We start from the raw sequence: 20674 nt of genomic DNA on the forward strand, positions 1-20674 counted from the left end.
ATTAAAGAGAGAGACATCTCTGTGGTGCATGGTTGGATAAATGGGTGAGGTAGGAGGGTAAGCTATCAATGAAGTGAACTCTCCACTATATATTTACTTGGGACTGATTTCTCAAATAGCACTATTTCTAAGAGAACAAAGTTCCACTCTCTTTCAACAGTGAAGTTCAGCTTCTGGCGTACAACAAACACGGATAGAACTGTTGTTCTCTGGCTGGGACACCAGATGTGACACACTGTTCTGTCCTTGAACATTTGGAAATTCTCTTCATGGTGATTGCAAATTATCCAGCAAAATGCTGCTTTCATTTGAGGCGTGTATAAGACTGGCAAGTGTTGTTCACCCTATAGTTCTTGAAGATAGATTATGCAGAAGAGAATACTGTCAGTGTCAAATATTTCCCAATCCATTAGTATACAAGCTAGATTGAATGTTTTCAGACTAGTTTCCTCTTGCAACAGGGAGCTGCCCTGACATCAGCTGTGTATGCATCTAGATAAGAGGGCAGCACAGTGGGTGCAGCAGGTCAGTGCTGCTGCCTCACAGCAAAGATCTGGGCTCAATCCCGATCTTTTGATGTCTGTGTGGTTTGCATATTCTCCTTGTGACCTAGTGGTTCCCCCCACACTCCCCAGTAATTTAGTTTTCTGTTTCCTTCCACATCCTGAAGACTTGAAGGCTGTAGGATGATTGGTCACTATAAATTACCTCTAGTGTCAATGGTTGGGGGAGGGGGGGGGTAGATGGGTGAGTTGATGGGCATGTGAGAAATAAGTAGGGTATTGATAGGATTGCTCTCAGAACATAGGAGGCCTTTCAGCCTATTGAGTCTATGTGATAAGGAAATATGGAATTCCTTGAGGGAATCTCTTGGCAGACCTGATGCCAATCAAGAACTTCTCAACACCAGCCAATTAACATGCACAACTTGTCTATGACAACTTTAATCTTTGGAAGATGAAATTCATTATCTTGGGGATGGGAGAAATAAGAAACCTGGTGTCCTTTGGTTTTGTCATAGTCTGATTAACTGTATGCTGTCAGGGATAGTGAGGACTCAGATGGAGTTGCAATGGTGATCTGAGTTATTGGGTTGCTGAAATATAATATACCATCATCCACTTTAGTAAAACAATGAAACAGATTATCCCTCAAATTGGAACAGCAACTACACTGTACCTCCAGCCCTCCTTCCTTTGCCCCATCCCCCGACCAACCAACCAAATGCCCTAGGAGGTAAGAGGCAGCACATGGTGCAGCTCGTAGAACTGCTGCCTCATAGCGCCAGAGACCTGGGCTCAATTCCAACCTTGGGTCCAGTGTGTGTGGAGTTTGCACATGCTCCCAGAGACTGTATGGGTTTCCTCTGGATGCTCTGGTTATTTGGCCACAGTAAATTGCCCCTAGTGTGTAGGTGAGTGGTAGGATGAGTTTTTGGATCTGGGATACAGCACAACATTTAGTTGAACTATGTAGGCCAGAAGACTACTTTTTAAGGACACTTTGATCATGTGAACCATTCATCATGTGTTGAAGCAATTACAGTATGGAACTGTAAAGCAGCTGATGAGTTTGACTTTACAGTATAATCAGATGTTACACTGGAAAATTGAACACAATCACTCTCATGCAACAAAGTTTAATCTGTTCCTGAAACTGAAGCCCTTTTACAGTGCAGAGAGGAAGTGGATTCTTAAAGGAGCATCATTCTGGTATTCGTCACAAAGGCAATGATACAACTGTACAATGTAGAAGGAAGACACTTGGCCCCTTGTCCCAGTGCCCAAAATGTATCCTTTTCTATTTCTTGTGACAAATGACATTGCCAACTATTTGAGGATGACAATTGAATGTTTTTTCCAATAATTCCTTCTCAGCGCAGAGAATATTTTACACGTAGGAAGCAAGCAATGTTTTGATTCAATTACATTACAAAATAATCAGGCATAGAAATTTTTTAAAAATACATGTTAAAACTCGATGTAGGCTGGAGAATTATCAAGCCAAATCTGACTGGGAAAAATGTTAATGATGCATCATTATGCAAATCACATGGAACATTGGAAGGATTGCAAGCCATGCCGTAAGTTTTAAAAACTTTGGGAAGTTTTTAATTCACTCGTGGAATGCATTTATTTTTGCCTTGAAATGTAGTGGCCTGTGTGATGAAAGCACTTCCTCTGTATAGATGGTCACAGGATGATGAAGTAGCTGCAATATATTTCCAAGTCAGGGTGATGTGTAATTTGAAGCGGAATCCAAAAGTGATTCACTCCCCCTGCACATCCCGTCCTTCCGCTTTTTAGGCAAGAGAGGTCCCTGGCTTGAGGGAGGTGGGTATGAGAAGGGCTAGACCAAAGAAACCTTGGCATGGTGCTGCAGGATCCACTTAGCTTCACACAAAACTCTCTTCCTGTTTTTTAAAGAACTTATTTGGTGGGCACATTTGACTATTAATGCAGAAATTTACATCTGAAATTCCTTACCACAAGTATAATTTTAATGCTTCCAATATCACTCTAATGCAAGTCATTTATTAGAGTAGACAGCTGGTATCTTTTTCCTAGGGTCGAAATGTCTAATATTAGAGAGCATGTATTTAAGGTGGGGGGGGGGGGGATTTTGTTTTACAGAGTGGTGGGTGCCTGGAGTATGCTGCCAGGAGTGGTTGTGGAGGAAGATACGATATGCGTTTAAGAGGCTCTTAGAAAGGCATGTAAATATGCAGAGAATGGATTAGTGTAAATGGGCATGATTAGCTTAATTAGGTTGGCACAACATCTTGTGCTGAAGGACCTATTTCTCTGCTGTACTTGTTCCGTGTACTCTGGCATAGAACAATTTATACAGTTCACTTTTTCCAAAAGGCACTGCCTTTGGATTGAGAATGACTTGCTTCCTTTCGAATGCTCTGGGTCCTAAGCGAGACCACTGTAGGGCCCACAGACTCTGTCAGGAGTTAAATTAGGTAGGTGGCTACTTTGGGGAGTGGTGTACTTAGGCTGGGCTTTCCTATACGCTTCTGGATCAAGGAATGTCTACACCAGGCACGTAAAAACACTGGAGGGGCTTCACCAACCATGCCACTGGAAGTTTCTCCAAATCCACTGGCAGGATTAGCAGTCAGAGTCCTCTCCCGGGCCAAAGGCCCCAGCTTTGAGGTCCTAATTACATGCCAATGGATGCACCGAGATTCCCAAAACCATTCTACCTCACTGCGTCACAGCGAGAGCTTAGCAGGTGGAGAACCACAATTCAAGCATGTTCGCAAAGCCTCCAAATGTAACATAGTCTCTCAAGATTTAAGATGAAAGTAATTGCCACACAACAGGAGGGAACCCCTGGCCCATCGCTCTTAGGAATGCGAAAGAGCAATCGGGAAAGCACACCAATTTCATGTAAAAATGGCAAACTCAGTACAAACTGAGTAACCCTTTCACACTAAAAACTAGTAATAAAATCGTTTGTTCCCTTTTTTTATAATAATTTCCAGTCTCCCACAATATTCCAATGCTTCAATGTGTCCATTAAATCCGTTTTCTGTCGCCTTCCCAATTGTGCCTCAGCCGCTTGTTTACAGTGTGGATTCTGTTTCAGAAACTATCCAGGCAGGAAATCTTCCACTTGTTCTTCGGGGAAGGAAAGGTAACAGCTAATGGCCGAAATAAAACGGGGAAATGCTGGAAGCACTTTGTAGGTCAAACGTTAACTGCTTCTCTGTGGACAGATGTTTCCTGACCCGCTAAGTGTTTCAGGCATTTTTTTGTTTATGTCTATTTTTTGTTTATATCATCAATTCTTGATTATCACGTTACCCGTCTGAGACCCTGGGTTGAGCTGACCCACCTTGCATGATCACTCGGCCAATGTTGCCGGTGTGTGGCGAAGAGAAATCTGGCAACCCCGCGCAAATAACGACCTGACGTGTTGTTCCAATCCCGGCCGCTCCGCAGCTAATTTAAAGTAGACGCAAGCATATTTGCAAACTAAATCCATATCCCTCCTCTCCGGATCTCGCTGCAGTCCCAGTAGGAAATTACGGCAGCAGCTGGTCGGTTGTCAATTGCAGTGGGGTTTGCTCACAACTACCCTTAGACCATGGACTTCTGGACAAACCCACCACCCGTGTACAACCCGGTAAGGACTTTCCCCAGGCCTTAATCACTAGTTTTGCTCAGTGTGTCTCTGCAGCCGAACGAGCTCTTCACACCCACCTAACTTGTAGCAATTAATCGTCTTTCTTTTCGGTATTTTTGAGAAACGTTTTATACCTTCTTCCATTCAAGGACCCCCGCAGGGTCTGAGTAGCGGTGGGTACCCCAGGAACCGGGGGAAGAGCCCCGATACATTCTGGCTTGTTTTTGACTAAAAGCCATTGAGGAATTTTAATTGGTTAAAGATGTTTCGAAAGGCAGACAGTTATTCTCAGATAGCCAAGTTTTGTTAGCTTTGGGTGTGGCAGCGATCTTCAGTACGTTTTACATCCTGCTGTTTCCAATAGGAAGTCTTTTTTTTGCCCGAAAGTTTATTTACGTTATCAGGGGGACGGGGGGCGAGGGAGTGAGAGTAGACATTTTTTAAAACAGATATTTAGTTGGCTAGTCTTGTGTTTGTCTTCACGTTGGCTAATTTCGGTTTCCATATCTGACATTTGCCCCATTTCTTGGTGAATGCAAAACAAAACTGCAGTTGCTGGAAATCTGGAATAAATATTAGAAACAACCAGCCTGTCGGGCAGCATCTGTGGAGAATGAAACGGAGTCAATGAATCTGAACGAGAAGATGTCGGGAAACGAGTGTATTTTAGGTTGGAGTGGAAGGAGCAGAGGAAGTGCCTGTGAGAGGTTGGAGAACAGGAGGCATAAGGAGTGGTGGGGATTTGCCAGTCACAGCCTATTTATGTGGAAGAAAATGAATGGGAGCGGGGGGGGGGGGGGGGCGGTGTCAGAGTTGAACTGTGAGGTGCAGAACACAGCAGATGCCGGGACTACCAGGAGTAAGAATCAGAATCAGGTTTATTATCACTGTCTTGTGATGTGAAATTTGTTGTTTTGCGGCAGCAGTACAGTGCAAAGGCATAAAATGACTATAAATTACAAAATAAATAGTGCAAAAAAAGGAGTAATGAGGTAATGTTCACGGGTTCGTAGATCGTTCAGAAATCTGATGGCGGAGGGGAAGAAGCTGTTCCTGAATTGTTCAGTGTGGGTCTTCAGGCTCCTGTACCCCCTCCCTGACGGTAGTAACGAGAAGAGGGCATGTCCAGGACGGTGGTGATAGTCCTTAGTGATGGATGCTGCCTTCTTGAGGCACCGCCTCTTGTAGATGCCCTTGATGGTGGGGAGGATTGTACCTGTGATGGAGCTGGCTGAGTCTACAACCTTCTGCAGCCTCTTACAATCCTGTGCATTGGAGCCTCCATACCAGGCGTTGATGCAACCAGTCAGAATGCTCTCCACCGTACATCTATAGAAATTTGCAAGAGTCTTTGGTGACGTACCAAATCTCCTCAAACTCCTAATGAAGTAGAGCTGCTGGTGTGCCGCCTTCATGATTGAATCAATGTGTTGGGCCCAGGTTAGATCCTCTGAGATGTTGACACCCAGGAACTTAAAGCTGCTCACCCTTTACACCACTGACCCCTCAATGAGGACTGGTGCGTGTTCTCCCGACTTCCCCTTCCTGAAGTCCACAATCAGATCCTCGGTCTTGCTGATGCTGAGTGCGAGCTTGTTGTTGCGACACCACTCAACCAGCCAATTTATCTCACTCCTGTACACCTCTGCGTCGCCATCTGAGATTTTACCAACAGTGGTGTCATCTGTGAATTTGTGGTAGAATCTGTGGAGAAAGAAAAATTGCGTTAACCTAACAGGTTGACGACCTTGCGTCAGAACCAGCCAGTTCTGACATAATCTATTCCTACTCCTGCACCTATATTCTTATGTTGAATCGGTGTTGAGTCCCAAGGATTGTAATATTCTTAGTCAGAAGATGTGATGCTCTTTATGTTGAAATGGTGAAAGATGCCAAAATAAGATAGAGTGAGGACAGGATGGAGAATTAAAGTAACATGCAACTGGAAGCTTAGGGTCACCCCTTGCAGAGTGAATGGAAGAGCTCTTCAAAGCAGTCTCCCAACCAGCACCTGCTTTCTCCAGGGTAGAGGAGACCACATCATGATCAGCGAGTACAGTTTAGCAAATAGGAAGAAGTACAGGTGAATCACCGCTTCACTTGCATGAACTGTTGGGGTCTGTAGATGATGAGAAGGGTGGAGGTAAAAGGACAGGCATTGCGTCTCCTGTGGTTGCATGGCAAGGAGCTGTAAAAAGGGGAGTGGATGTCGCTGGAGGTCGTGGAGTGAACCAGCAAGTTGTGGAGAGGACAGTCCCTTTGGAATGCTGGAAGGGGAACCAAAGAACATAAGAATCTCAGAGCAGAAGCGGCCCCTTGAGTCTGCCCACCATTCAATATAATAATATTTAATCTGCCACAGGCCTTAACTCCTCTTCTATGCCAGTTCTCCTTAGACCCCAATTCCCTGATCTTTCATAATTTATCTACTACTACTTACCAATGATCTAGCCTCCACAACCGTCCAGGTAGAGAATTCCAAAGATTCAGCACCCTCTGTGAGAAGGTCCTATGCACCCCACTTTTCAAATGACTACCCCCTAATCTTGTAACTAGGTCCATTTATTTGAGATTCTCCTACTAGTGAAAACTCTTGACATCTACCCTGTCATAGCCCCTGGGGATCTTACATGTGCCAAAAGATGATCACCCCTCATTCTACTAAACCTCAGGGTGAAGAGGAAGATGTGTCTGATTGGTGGAATCCCACTGGAGGTTTGGAAGCCACGGAGGATGATCTGTTGAATGTGGAGGGTGGTGGGGTGGAGTTTAAGAACAAGGGGAATGTTATCCACGTTGTGAGGAGATGGGGGAAATGGAACAGATTAGGTTAAAATCCCAGTCAATTATGGCGAAAGAGAAGTCATGATTAATGAAAAAGGAAGTCATCTTGGAAACACCACTATGGAAAGTATTGTCAGTGGAACAAATGCAATGGACCCAGGAAAACCAGGGGAATGGAATGGAAATGTTAATTATGCCTGATAGATGCTACCTCTCTGACAAAGCCAGCATTTAATGTCCCTACCTTTTGAGAAGCTGCTGTTGGGCTGTTGCCTTGATCCGCTGCACAGTGTCTGACTGATGCCGTCTCTGTAAGGAGATCACTAGGCCGTGCCATGAATTACGTTGAGGTCAGACCAGGTTCAGGGATCAGATTATCTTCCCGGAGAGGTGGGATTTAAGATTCAACGTCTGCACATTTTTTATTTTATTTTTTCTGTTAATGAAACCCATGGGTTTTTACAACTATTACTAAAGCTATTTTTAAATTGTAATTGTTTGATTTTGTTAAGTGAATTTGATTCTCCAACTGCAGGGATGAAATTGAACTGCTGTTTTTGGATGAATAGTTCAAGCTTCTGGATTATTGACTATGCAACCACAGCAGACACACTGAATCAAAGCTTGGTATCCCTTCCCTACTCTTGCATCAAGAGTTCTTCCTTGTGTAGTACAGCCCCAACCAACCCTGTCACCTCAACTCCACCAATAACATGTTCACGTGATGGATTTTTGTGGGGGTCCAGATGATGGTAGGTCACTGTTGTGAACCACTGCAGTTCCTCTGGCTATTCGGCTCTGGAAAAGCTTCACGGCTCCGCCCAAATGGGATGTTGATAACTGCATGAACTGCTCAGCAGGGGTACTTCATTTTGTCCAGGACTTGAGTCCTGATTATTTTTCCCCTAGACCTCCCTGCCCATTCTCCCAGTGCAGAACCCTGAGGCAGATTGGTGGACAAGCATCTTGCTGCGATCCTGTCCAAGATCACGTGCCAAGCATTGAATCACAGCACCTTCCTGATCAGAGTAATTTATCAATTATGTTATCAAGGGGAAGAGAGAGCACGTCCTGTCAAATGCTCTCTCGTGACTACTAGAATGCATTGTTCTGTGTATGTGTATCTCTAATTCTTGAGCTGCCTTCACTTTAAGTAGCACTCATTGTCTCTCCCCTTGATGTCTCACGGGTGATCCTGGTTTGTGTTTCAGCCGATCCCCTACGTGGGGCCTATTCCTGGGAGTTTACAGGATGGGAACATGATCCAGATTAAAGGACGAGTGGTTCCTCACAGTAACAGGTATTCTGCAGGAGAAACATCATGTGCACGGTTGTATCAATTATCCAACTTTGGTAGCCTTTTGAATAAAAAAAAGTAATGCTTATGGTGTGGAAGAAGCTATGCTCCCAGATCCCAGGTGCTAGCTCCAACTTCCCATGTTATTCCAGGTGGAGGGGAACCTGCAGGTGGTGGTGTTCCATGCACCTGTTGCTCCTTGTGCTTCTTGGTGAGAGAGGTCATGGGGTTACACACATGGTAAGTAATGTTGCGTGGTGAAACTGGAAAGCTCCTCAGATTTGAGTGAGAGACAACAACCTCCGCCAAATGAAGAGCTCCTGCTTACTTTAGAGGCACTGTCTTTTTAAATTTTGGGATTTGAGTGTCTGTGGCAAGGCCGGCATTTATTGCCCATCCCTAAATGCCCTTGAGAAGATGGTGGTGAATCACTGCTTCAGCCACTGCCGTTCCTCTGGTGAAGATGCTCCCATGGAGGGTGTTCCACGATTTAAATAAAGGGTGAGTGATGTATCTTCACCCAGGGTAGCACATGATATGGAGGGGAACCTGCAGGCAGTGGTGTCCCATGCATCTGCTGCTGCTCCTTGGTGGTAGAAGTCATGGGGTTAGGCAGTGTGATGGAGCAGCCTGGGCAAGTAACTGCACTGAGAACCAGTGGTGGACACCAGTTTACAGGCTGCTGAATGGAGTGCCAATCAACTGGGCTACATTGTTCTGACAGGTGTCAAGCATCTTGTGGGTTATTGAAGCCACATTCATCGGTGAACTGGAGAGTTATAGAGTTGTACCGCATAGCAACAAGCCCTTTGGCCTTCCGTGTCTCTGATGACCATTGTACCTAATCCCACTCGCCTGCGTTAATTCCGTATCCCTCTATACTTGCTCATTCAAGTACCCATCAAGATGCCTGTTAAATACTCTCACTGTTCCTGCCTCCAGCACTTCCTCTGGCATCTCATTCCAGATACCAACTACTCTTTGTGTGGGGAAAAGAATTACCCCTCAGATCCCCTTTAAACTTCCTCCCTCCCATCTTAAACTTATGCCCTCTCGCTTTAGACAGCCCTCCCCTGGGAAGCAGATATGGCTATCTACACCATCTGTACCTCTCATTATGCTATATGCCTCAGTCATCTCACTACTTAGCCTTCATTGCTTCAGGGAAATCAAACCCAGCCTATCCAGTCTCTCCTGATAATAAAGAATATTCCTTCATGTTTCTGATTACTCTGAATGCCTTTGGGGTGTCAGGAGGTGAGTCCCTTGGTTAGTTAAGAACATCCAGCCTAGCTGACTTGCTCGGCCCATTGTGCAACCCGTATCTTTCTCCCTCTTTGAAACGAACCCCACTTTCCCAACTAGAAATCATTGTCAGAACCAGAAAAAAAATTTCACACCCTTAGCACCTTTGGGCAAAATCCACACAAGGTTGTGATGATTAGTTAAAGAAGACATCTCGGGATCTTGCATCAACCCTGCGTGTTACCTTGTGTTCACTTCCAGAAGATCCAGCCGAGCAGGTGGTGTAGGATCCCATCCAGAGGGCAGCACCCTCCAGCATTGCTTCATTATAGCCCAGGCAGGCACTTGATCCCTGAAGGCGAGGAACACAGAGCTCACTTGAAACTGGCATTGAAATAGTACCACCCAGCACGTATTGTTGGTGAAGTTTTTAGAACATAGTACAGCACAGGAACAGGCCCTTTGGCCCTTGATGTGCCAAACTAATTAAACTAGTAATTAAACTAATCCCTTCTGCCTACACAAGATCCATATCCTTCCATTCTCTGCACATTCATGATGGGACAGAGAGATGAGATTCACAACGACACAGAGAGCCTCTTGAACGTGTCTATCATGTTTGCCTCCACCACTACCTCTGGCAGTGTGTTGCAGGCATTCACCATTCTCTGTGTAAAAAACGACTTGTCCCGCACACCTCCTGTGAACTTGCCCCCTCTCGCCACCTCACTCATCAGCCAGGTTGGTTTGGTGATGATCTTTTATTCAACCATATTTTTTGTTCATTCATTGTTGGCCACCTTGACTTACCCGAGCCAGCACCATTGATTTCCATTTCTTAAACCTGGTTGAACAAGTGTCTTCTTGCACAGCACCTCCGAACCATGCAGGATCTCCTGCTTATGGCAGTGCTCAGAGAGGTGTGGGACACGATCGGCTATTTTAAGGTAGATGAGACCTCATGGTCCTGACCCTTCCTCCTTTAATTTCCTCAGGTTTCACGTCAACCTTCAGTGCGGCACCGAGCCTGGCCATTGTGATGTGGCTTTTCACTTCAACCCACGGTTTGAGTGTCCAGGGTATGTTGTCTGCAACAGCTTTGAGAACCGGCGCTGGTCCTCCGAGGAGAGGAAGCATGAACTGCCAATTCAGAAAGGAGAGACTTTCCAGCTACTTATACTTGTTCAGAATGATTCCTATAAGGTAATTTGTACCACTTTTAATTTCCCAGCACACTCATTATGGGTTACAGTTATGGAGCAAAGTATGACTGAGTGTCTTATCATTGGGACTATCCAAGTCACGGTAGTACAAGCCTTCTCAAGTCTGAGAGTACTACATCACAGAAACAGGCCCTTCAGCCCATCTACGCCATTGCCAACCTGATCTTCTGCCTATTCCCATCTACCTGCACCCAGACCACATTCCCTCCAAACCCCTCCCATCCATGTACCTATCCAAACCTCTCTTAAAGGTTACAATTGAACCTGCATCTACCCCTTCCACTGGTAGCTCGTTCCACACTCGCACCACCCTCTGAGTGAAGAAGTTCCCTCTCAGATTCCCCTTATACTGTATATTTCACCTTTCACCCTAAACCTATGTCCTCTAGTTCTAGTCTCACCCAGCCTCAGGGGAAAAAGCCTGTATGCATTCACCCTATCCATACCCCTTGCTGGGGAAAAGCAACTGCTTGTCCTTCTAGGCAGTGGCCTCAGGGTTAGGAAATACTTCCACAGAAGCGTCAGCAAGTTGCTGCAGGACATGTTGTAGAAGGTACACACATTGACACCATTGAAGCAGCTGAAGATAGTTGGACCTGAGACCCTGCTGTGAGGATTTTGCAGCGATATCAAGGGCTGCATTATAGGGACAAGTTGTGTAAACTTTGATATGTGTTCATTTGAACTAAGGAGGTTAAGAGGGTTGTTTAAGAACATAGGAATTCAATGGATTAGATGTAAAGACACCACTTCCTCTGGGGTGGAACAGAAGAGCCATTAATCTTTAGGGCACGTGGCACGTATCAGGTGTGAACGGTTCTTTTGTCCAGAGGTTAGAGGAAAATTTGAACACTATCCTTCTCCGAACACTGACTGATGGAATGGGTTAGCATAACTAGGTGACCTCCTAACCACTTGGTACTCCTGAGTGAATCAGGTATTGGTCTATTATTGTCATTTGTACCGAGGTACAGTGAAAACCTTGTCTTGCATACCATTCATACAGATAAAATTCATTACACAGATGGGCTGTAAGTGGTGATGATGGCAATGTTTGTCAGTGAAAGGAGATGTGGTAGAGGTGTGTGTGTGTGTTTTCCGGGTAGTGCTGTAACTCCTGGGCAGTGAACCTTTGGCCTTGACGTCCCTGCACCTGTCAACCCTCTGCACCTTCCCAGATGACGATTCCACAGCCATGGGTACTTCCAGCTCCTGCTTCCCATGGAGGAGCTGGGACAGGTTCGGCGGTGAAGTTTATCAATGTAACCTGAGGTCAGAAGTAACCCCTGTCCTAAAATCAGGGATTTTATGGTGCCCCTTAGAAATGATTCCAATACTTTGGTTTGAAGTTAAACCAATGGGCCTGTAATTATTTGGTTTATTCCTTCCTCCCTTGTTAAGGTACAGTGTTAGCAGCTCTCCAAATCTCAGGCACTGCTCCTTACCCTGGGAAGATTGGAAAATGATGGTCAGAGCAATTCGAGTCAGTTTCTATTTGTACCCTTGGATTATTGGCAGGCACGGTAGTGTAGCGGTTAGCGTAATGCTATTACAGCACCAGCAACCCAGATTCAATTCCGACCGCTGTCTGTAAGGAGCTTGTACGTTCTCCCCGCGTCTGCGTGGGTTTCCTCCGGGTGCTCCGGTTTCCTCCCACATTCCAAAGATGTACAGGTTAGGAAGTTGTGGGCATACTATGTTGGCGCTGGAAGTGTGGCGACACTTGCGGGCTGCCCCCAGAACACCCTACGCAAAAGATGCATTTCACTCTGTGTTGCGATGCACATGTGACTAATAAAGATATCTTACCTTGTATCTTATCTTATTTTCTTGAATGCCTTTGTTTGCTCCAAGATCAATTCACCTTTAAGTGGCTGCTTCCACTCCACTCTGGTGAAATAAAGCGAGAGGGGGAAAGTTTAAAGGAGATGTGCGGGGCAAGTTTTCTTTTACACAGAGGGTGGTGGGTACCTGGAACGGGCTGCCCGGGATAGTGGTGGAAGCTGATACGACAGTGGTGTTTAGGATGTTGTTAGGTAGAAACATGGAGGGATATTGATCATGTGCAGGCAGAAGAGATTTAGTTTAATTTAGTATCATGTTTGGCACAGACATCGTGGGCTGAAGGGTCTGTTCCTGTGCAGTACTGTTCTATGTTAAATTGCATCACAGTGGAGTAAAGTTGTCCATAGTTTAGAGGCAATGGAGAGAAAAGCAGAAGTAAAAAGAATCAAATGTTCATAGTCCTCTTGAAAAGTTGGAATGGTCCAGTCTCAACTTAACTGAGTTTGGTGTCCTTCAGAAGATCAAAGGTCTTTGAGATTGAGAACCTCTGGAGCTGCCAATCATCTCCCTGTGTTCTGTTGCCAGGTGGCAGTGAATGACAAGCACTTCCTGGAATTCAAGCACCGTCTCCCTCTCTCCAGGGTGAACACCATATGTATCGACGGTCAAGTGGAGATTGTCTCCCTCAGCTTCATAAAGAACCAGGCACGTTAAATGTTACGTCCTTTCTTGGTGTGGGGAGTGTTTAATTGGTGTCGGTACAGTACCCCTGTGAGCAAGGTGCAAATCCTCTGCCCTCCCCAAAGTCGGCATTGGAAGCATTCCTCTCCGTGTTTCCAGAATCTGGTAGATTGTGACAGACCGCTGTTTGTCCTTGAGCCTGGAAGTTGAAGTCTATTATGCACCTTAAACTGACAGCTATTCTATTTAACTTCCAGATCCAGCCAGCAGTACCAGCGGGAATTGGAAACAATGTGAGTATGAAAGGAGCATTTTCTGAGTAATGAAGCTAGTACTTAAGGATATTTGGAAAAAATATGGTTAGATCGTTGGTAGAAACAATTCCTGAGGTTTGGCAACAGTTTTGAAAAGTGGAATCAAAACCCTTTTGCTTCCAAGTAAACAAAAGGGAAGAAATGTCCTCTGCCTCGTATTCATCAGCTCTGCATTTAAGTTTATTTAATTGGTTTATTATTGTCATATGTATCGAGGTGCAGTGAAAAACTTTGTTTTGCATGCCATCCATACAGATCATTTCAGTACATCGAGGTACGACAAGGGACAAGCAATAACAGAATGCAGAATAAAGTGTTACAGTTACAGAGAAAGTGCAGTGCAGGCAGACAATAAGGTGCAAGGCCATAACGAGGTAGATTGCGAGGTCAAGAGTCTTCTCTCCTGCTGTCTGTCTTTGAGCCTGGTGGTACGTGCTTTCAGGCTTTAAACCCTGGTGGCCTTTGTGATTATCTCCCCAAAACCCGTCAAGCTCACAAATTGGAAGGTTTCTGAGCTGGGGAATGGCCAGTAGGTGCTCCCGAACACTAGTGTAATGCCCACAAAATGGGGCATGTGTCACCCATTCACAAATGGTGCTGTGCTGATAACAAGGTCTGTGGCGATGAGATGTCGCTGCTGTGGCTGATGGAAGTTGAAGTCTTTTACCCACCTTAAGCTGACACTTATTCTATTTAACTTCCAGATCCAACCAGCAGTACCAGCGGGAATTGGAAACAATGTGAGTTTGAAAGGAGCATTTTCTGAGTAATTTATTCCTTGTAGGTTGTAGGTTATTAAACGTCAGAGGAAAAATTGAGTGGAACTTTTACCATTGATAGTGATCCTGCAGTTCCTGTTTACATTTCCTCTCGATCTGACATTGGCTGCCTTGAGCCATTTATTACTCCTGCTTTTCCTTACATCTCTTGCCCCCTCCCTATCGCAGAACGTCCCTTGAATCTTTCCTCCCATCTACTCCTGGGACAGGAGGGAGGGGCGTGCTGGGAATTGGACTTTTCCAGTTTTGAGCACAACTTGGATCAGAATTCCCAATTTCTCCCAAAGCAGAAGCTCTGGCCGTTTACGTTTATCCAGAGGTTTTTTTTTACTGCAGGTTTGTGTATTCCTGTCTTTGACTTGACTGTGCATACTCCTCCGGTTGTACAGAGTGTTGCAACTGATGCACTGTTTGGGGTCTAACAAGCTCTCTGCTTGTTAATGAAATTCACTGTGGGGAGGTGATGGGTAGCCCCGAGGTATTCCTCCCCCAACCAGGCTCCTGGCAGAGTGCTATTGGCTGAGGCTGGCCAGAATTTTCCTGTCCACTTTTGGTCAGGGACAGTATGGTGCAGGTTGTGTAGAACACAGGACACTACAGCACAGTACAGGCCCTTCTGCCTGCTGACATTTTATCCTGCTCTAAGATCTATCTAACCCTTCCCTCCCACATAGCCCTCCATTTCTCTATCACTCATGTGTCTATCTAAGAGTCTCTTAAAGATGTCCCTAATGTATCTCCTCCCACAAACTCTGCTGGCAGTGCATTCCACGCACCCACCACTCACTGTGTGTAAAAAAAACAACTTACCTCTGACATCCCCCTTATTTTCCTCCCTTCACCTTAAAATTATGCCCCCTTGTGTTAGCCATTTTCGCCCTGGGAAAAAGTATATCAGTGTGTGAGCTGGAAGTGTGGCCGTGAGTGAAGCAAACTGTCTCCAGACCTTTCAACTTCCCACAAAACAAGTCCCCTCTACTCTGCATTCCCGAAGCTGGGTGATTTCCTCTGCGCCTAGTGCTCGATATCCTAGTGCTAGAGCTCCTCCTACATTGAACCCCACAGAAAGGGCCTTGATGTAACTTGAATGTCTGTACAAAGAATGTTTCTGTGTAAATTGCAGATTATTCCTAGTAATCCTGCGTTTCCAGATTTTGCTTATCCTATCGGAAATGCTTGTCCGGTAAGTTCCCAGTTGCTGCTGTGTTACAAGGTTAATTTGCGGAATATCTTTACGTTAAACTTCTGTTTCAATCTTCCAAGCCAATTTTAAAAAGGGGCATTTCATGAGGTGGAAGCTGTTGAGGGGGTAAAAGCCCTTTAATGTGGGTAAATACTCGAAGGCCTCAGAGACGTTATTAAACACCATTTGGGGGGGAAAAAGTCTGTTAAAGGCGCATTATGTTGGATGAACAAAACTGACCAAATGGATTTTAAGAATTTCTTAAAGGAGGAAAGGGAGGCAGAGCAATTGATGGAAGGAATTTCAGAGCTTCGGGCCTTGGCCGCTGCTGAAATGATAAAAGTCAGGAGTGGTTGAGGCTGGAGTTGGTGTAATGCAGTTTTCTTGGAAGGATGTAGGGCTGGAAGAAATGATTGAGCCCGGGAGGGGAGAGACCACAAGAGCAACAAACAGTCTGCTGGAGGAACTCAGTGGGTCGAGCAGCATCTGTGGGAGAGGGAAAGAATTGTGGATATTTCGGGTTGAAACCCTGCATCAGGATATGGCTGTGGTAGCGAGACTCAGTGAGAAAGTGGTTGAAGGGTCAGAGGGTAGTGGAAACCAAAGAGGGGCAGCAATGAGAGAGGGTCTCATTGAACTCCCATCGGAGAGAAGAGGAAAACCCCTTCAAGTTCGGCATACTTTGAAGAGACTTTGCAATGGGGACACAAGAGACTGCAGATGCTGGAATCTGGAGCAATACACAAAGTGCTGGAGGAACTCAGCAGGTCAGGCAGCATCTGTGGTGGGGGGGGGGGGTGGCTGGGGAGAAGGAATTGTTGGCATTTTGGGTCGAAACCCTGAATCAGGATATAGGACCCAAAATGTTGACAATTCTTTTCACCTCCCCCCCCACCCCCCTACTGAGTTCCTCCAGCAGTATGTTTGTTGATCCAGGTTCCAGCATCTGCAGTCTCTTGTGTCTCCGAGAGACCACGGTAGGTTTTGAAAACAAGGATGAGAAACTCAAGATTGAGAATATGGGTAACTATGGGTCCGAAAGCGTGGGAATGGTGGGAGAAGGGGATGGTGCGAGGTAGGACACAGGCAGCGAAGTTTTGAATGACCCCCGACTGACAGTGTAGAATGAAGAAGGGTAGTCAGAGTGTTGGAATCGTCGAGTGTGCGGAAACGGAGAAGTGGATAGGAATTCCACCAGCAAGTGAGGGCAGAATTAGTTGGTTATGGAAATAATCTACATAATCAACGGTTGTAACCATCGCCAAGAGGCCTGAAATATGTCCATTACTTCCATCATTATCCTGGTTTACTTGAAGATAATAATTTACACAAAGATTAAGGCAGTTCATTTTTCCTCATTCACTGAACGCTATCATAGGAGAAGGTTAATAGTTTCTAATTCTCACCCTCCTATGCTATCAGTATCTCACCTTGGTGGCTATATATGAAACAGGTCAAGGTATGCCTTGCCAACAAGATAGTGCCTCTGTGCCCTGATGTCTGGTGCTGCTGAATAGTTTGCAAGGACATTTTATACAACAGTTAAGGGCTGTGGCACTCAAGTCACAAATAGGTCAAGGTAAACATGACAGTTTTCTTTCCCTCAAGGACATTAGTGGGCTGTTGGAATTTGGTGACTGTCCAGAAAATTCATTGTGATTTTTACTGACATCAGCAATTTTCTTTCCTGATTTGTATTAATTTCAATTTCCCAATCTGCCACTGTGGGATTTGAACTTACTTTCACTGGATTACTGGTCCAGAAAAGATACGCTACAGCCTCTACACCAACCACTTTTCCTGGGATTCCAAGATGTTATCTGACGGGGAAGACTAGGTGTCCATGGGGAAGGAATGGGTGAGAGGACACCCAATGATAGGCAAATAATGTGGAGAAACTCGTTACCTGGACTCGAGGAGAAGTCAACATCCTTTTACATGTACTACAGCTTTTGACTCGGGAAAGACCGAATTAATATATCTTACCTGGACTGATGCTTTTTAACTTCATTCGTTTTGTTTTTTGTTCATTTTTATTCTAACATCTCTATTCAATTACCTTTTGAACAAACTTTACAGTCTCTGGTTCATAAGCCACTTTATGAATGCACCCCTTCTGTAAAAGTATCTCCTATAATTTTATATTTTGAATCATAATCCCCAATACATTCTCCCTTGATAAGTAAAACAAAATCTTCAGTGTTCAGCCCTCTCAAAAGCTTTTGTCAATTTGAAAGTTTCCTTGATTCCCCTTTGCTTTTGTTATGAGGAAAAGACGCTTTTTGTAAGCAAAAATAAGTTTCCTTTCTTAACAAGTGATCTCTTAATTCTAATACCTTCATCCAGTTGACACTTCTGTACTGTCTCTCCTCATTTTCTGAATCCCCGCTATAGTGATGAATAATTGAATTGTGATTTAAGGTTTTCCAACAGTTTTTCTTATTAAAACTTAAAAAAAACTGCAGATGGTGAAAATGTGAAAGAAAATCAGAAAATGCTGGAAACACTCAGCAAGTCGGGCAGCGTCTGTGGGGAGAGAAACGGTCAACATTTTGGTTGAAGAACCCTTCAGCATTTCTCACTGCTGTCTGGCTTGCTGAGTGTTTCCAGCATTGCCTGATTTTGTTTGAATTTTCATTACCTCTGTTCATTTCCAGGCTGGTCCCATGTTTCCCCCTCCCGGAGCCAATCCGGTAAGTCCGATCTGCCTTACTACTGCCAACACCAGTCAATCCCTATTTTAGTGGCTCCTGCAAAGTCCATTGACTTTCTTTGTTCAGTTCCAGGCTGGTCCCTTGTTTCCCCCTCCCGGAGCCAATCCGGTAAGTCCTATCTGCCTTACTTCTGCCAACACCAGTCAATCCCTATTTTAGTGCTTCCAAGGATGCCTAATGACCTTGTATTTTTAATTGTTCAATTCCAGGCAGGTTCCATGTTCCCACAGCCTGCTGCAGCAAACCCAGTAAGTCCCGATGTCTTTGCAGATGGAAACATTCGAGGCTGAGTCAGATAAACTGTTGGGCACAAGAGTGTCGTGGGTTATGGTGATTGGGGAAGTTGGCAGGCTGGAGATCAGTGGAGAAGGGTGTAGGGGATCTGTGGTGTGCCTCTGCTTTTGGTTTTACTGCCACATGAATTAGCCCCAGACTAGTGTTTCCTGTGGTGGCTCTTTCATTGTCTAATGACTCCCTGTTCTATTACAGGCTTTCCCGTTTGGTCCAACCAATCCGGTAAGTTGCAACCTGTGGTTACACCCAATCAGTCTTCAGAAGTTCCTAATTGCCACCTTGTTTTTGTGAAGCTGTGATCATCTCTGTTCAGTTCCAGGCTGCTCCCATGTTTGGCCCAGCTACTCCAGCCAATCTGGTAAGTTCTAACCTATTGTATTGATGAATGCCAATCACCAGTCTTAACCACTCATCTCCCTCTGCTCGTCCGATGTGTTGTACAGATGAACAATGATTTCCTTCAGTTTAGTATTGGGAAGAGCAGTTGACCACAGCCACCAGCTCCAGCACCACTCTGTCAGATTGCTGGCATCCTCTCCCTCAGCTGACTGACTGGCGAAACCTCCTCCCTTCCCCTTTGCCACAATGGTTCCAATGCTCTCCGCACAGGTCTGCACCACCCCCTGCCCCCTTCCCCATAAATTCTGGAGCCCATGGCACCAGGACTAGGAATTCAGAGACCTGAGTTCAAATCCCACCACTGCAACAATGGGATTTAAATTCAATTACTAATCTGGAATTTGGAAAAAGCTAGAACAACCAAAATTAAAAAGACTGTTGTAAAACAAAACATCTAGTTCACTAACGTCCTTCAGGAGAAAATCTGCAGACTTTACCTACCCTGGTCCGTGTGTGATTCCATACCCACCTTGTGTGGACAACTCTGCAATGACCTAGAAAGCCACTCAGTTTTAGGGCAATTAGCGATGGGTAATAAATACTGATCTTGCCACAATGCCGAGGATTGAACCAGGTACTGACCCAGTAGCTGCAGTACACAGTGCATGGATACTTGGGAGACATTAGAGAGTTCTGGTCACTGCCAGATGACAGGTTCATAGACCCGGGGAAGCAGAGGTTTGTGGTAAACCACCCCCTTGTAGTGACGTCCCCTGGTGATTGGTGAGCTGTGCCGAGGGACCCCAGTGAGTCTGGGGAGCGTTGAATTGTTGGATTTCCCCGGAGGCTGGGAAGCTCCACAGGAAGAACCAGCTGTGAGGGCCTCTGTCGGAGAGAGAGGGGAGAGCGCAAGGGTCCAGGACAGTTGTGCAGAATTACATCAGCTGCACAGTACGGAACTCGAGCAGCTCCATCAATGCTGGTGGCTCATCGCCCTCCCTCCCCACTCCCGTGAGCTGTTACTTTATCTCTGTTCTTTGTCCTTCATGGATTTGTCAATCATTTTCCCCCTATCACGGTCCCCTTATACGATGAGATGGACTCTGACCTCACAATCTACATTGTTGTGACCTTGCACCTTATTGCACTGTACTTTCTCTGTAGCTGTGACACTTTACTCTGTACTGTTATTGTTTTTACCTGTACTACATCAATACACTCTGTACTAACCCAATGTAACTGCACTGTGTAATGAATTGACCTGTACGATTGGTATGCAAGACAAGTTTTTCACTGTACCTCGGTACAAGTGACAATAATATAGCAATACCAATCAACTGCTCCCTGAAGGAGCCAGCACCACATTCTAAACACTCTGCACTCAAATGGACTTTTTTTGAGTTCTAATTGTGTTCTTTCTTGTAAAAATTGAGTTTAATTTACGTTTTTCTTGTGAATGCTGCTTATCTGATGCTATGTGCCTGTGATGCTGCTGCAAGTAAGTTTTTCATTGCACCTGTGCACACGTGTACTTGTGCAGATGACAATAAACTCGACTTTGACTCTCTGCAGAAAGATGTTTCTCCTGACATCCTTGTTGATGATCTTGTGCTCTCGACCTTCACAAGCAGGACTGTTTCTTCCCTGTCCCTCCCACAAAAGCCTTTGTACCGATCCGCCCCAGGTTACAAACGCCTGACTTGTATACAGCCTATACATATGAACGAGCGTTTGGGAGACCGGCGGGATGGACTTGCCGGCTGCTGTGGGGCTGCAGGCATCTTCTGCTGTGTGGGAACACTGTTCGTGGCCACATTTCCGACTTGCGACATGTCCCTGCTGCAAACAGTTCACAGTTCCCCTGCCGTAACCTGGGGAGGACCTGCAATTGGGGAAGTA

At 45.4% G+C, this 20674-nt stretch overlaps 1 protein-coding gene across 10 annotated transcripts in view; it reads left to right on the plus strand.

Annotated features, from left to right (window-relative positions):
* Positions 1–3923: 3923 nt before the first annotated feature.
* Positions 3924–20674, plus strand: part of LOC127581166 (galectin-6-like) — a 24695-nt gene continuing 7944 nt past the window's right edge. The window contains exons 1-12 of one of the 10 annotated variants that reach the window (XM_052035235.1): positions 3975–4137; positions 8133–8221; positions 10459–10666; positions 13057–13176; positions 13410–13445; positions 14171–14206; positions 15369–15428; positions 18086–18121; positions 18209–18250; positions 18352–18390; positions 18632–18658; positions 18750–18794. In XM_052035235.1, the coding sequence (XP_051891195.1) occupies positions 4099–4137; positions 8133–8221; positions 10459–10666; positions 13057–13176; positions 13410–13445; positions 14171–14206; positions 15369–15428; positions 18086–18121; positions 18209–18250; positions 18352–18390; positions 18632–18658; positions 18750–18794 (777 nt within the window). In that variant the 5' untranslated portion in view covers positions 3975–4098. Of the gene's footprint in view, positions 4138–8132; positions 8222–10458; positions 10667–13056; positions 13177–13409; positions 13446–14170; positions 14207–15368; positions 15429–18085; positions 18122–18208; positions 18251–18351; positions 18391–18631; positions 18659–18749; positions 18795–20674 lie in introns of all 10 variants that reach the window. The other 9 variants (XM_052035238.1, XM_052035237.1, XM_052035236.1 and 6 more) reach the window with 9 other exon arrangements.

Source organism: Pristis pectinata, chromosome 21 (genome assembly GCF_009764475.1).
Source record: "Pristis pectinata isolate sPriPec2 chromosome 21, sPriPec2.1.pri, whole genome shotgun sequence".
Taxonomy (NCBI): Eukaryota; Metazoa; Chordata; class Chondrichthyes; order Rhinopristiformes; family Pristidae; genus Pristis; species Pristis pectinata.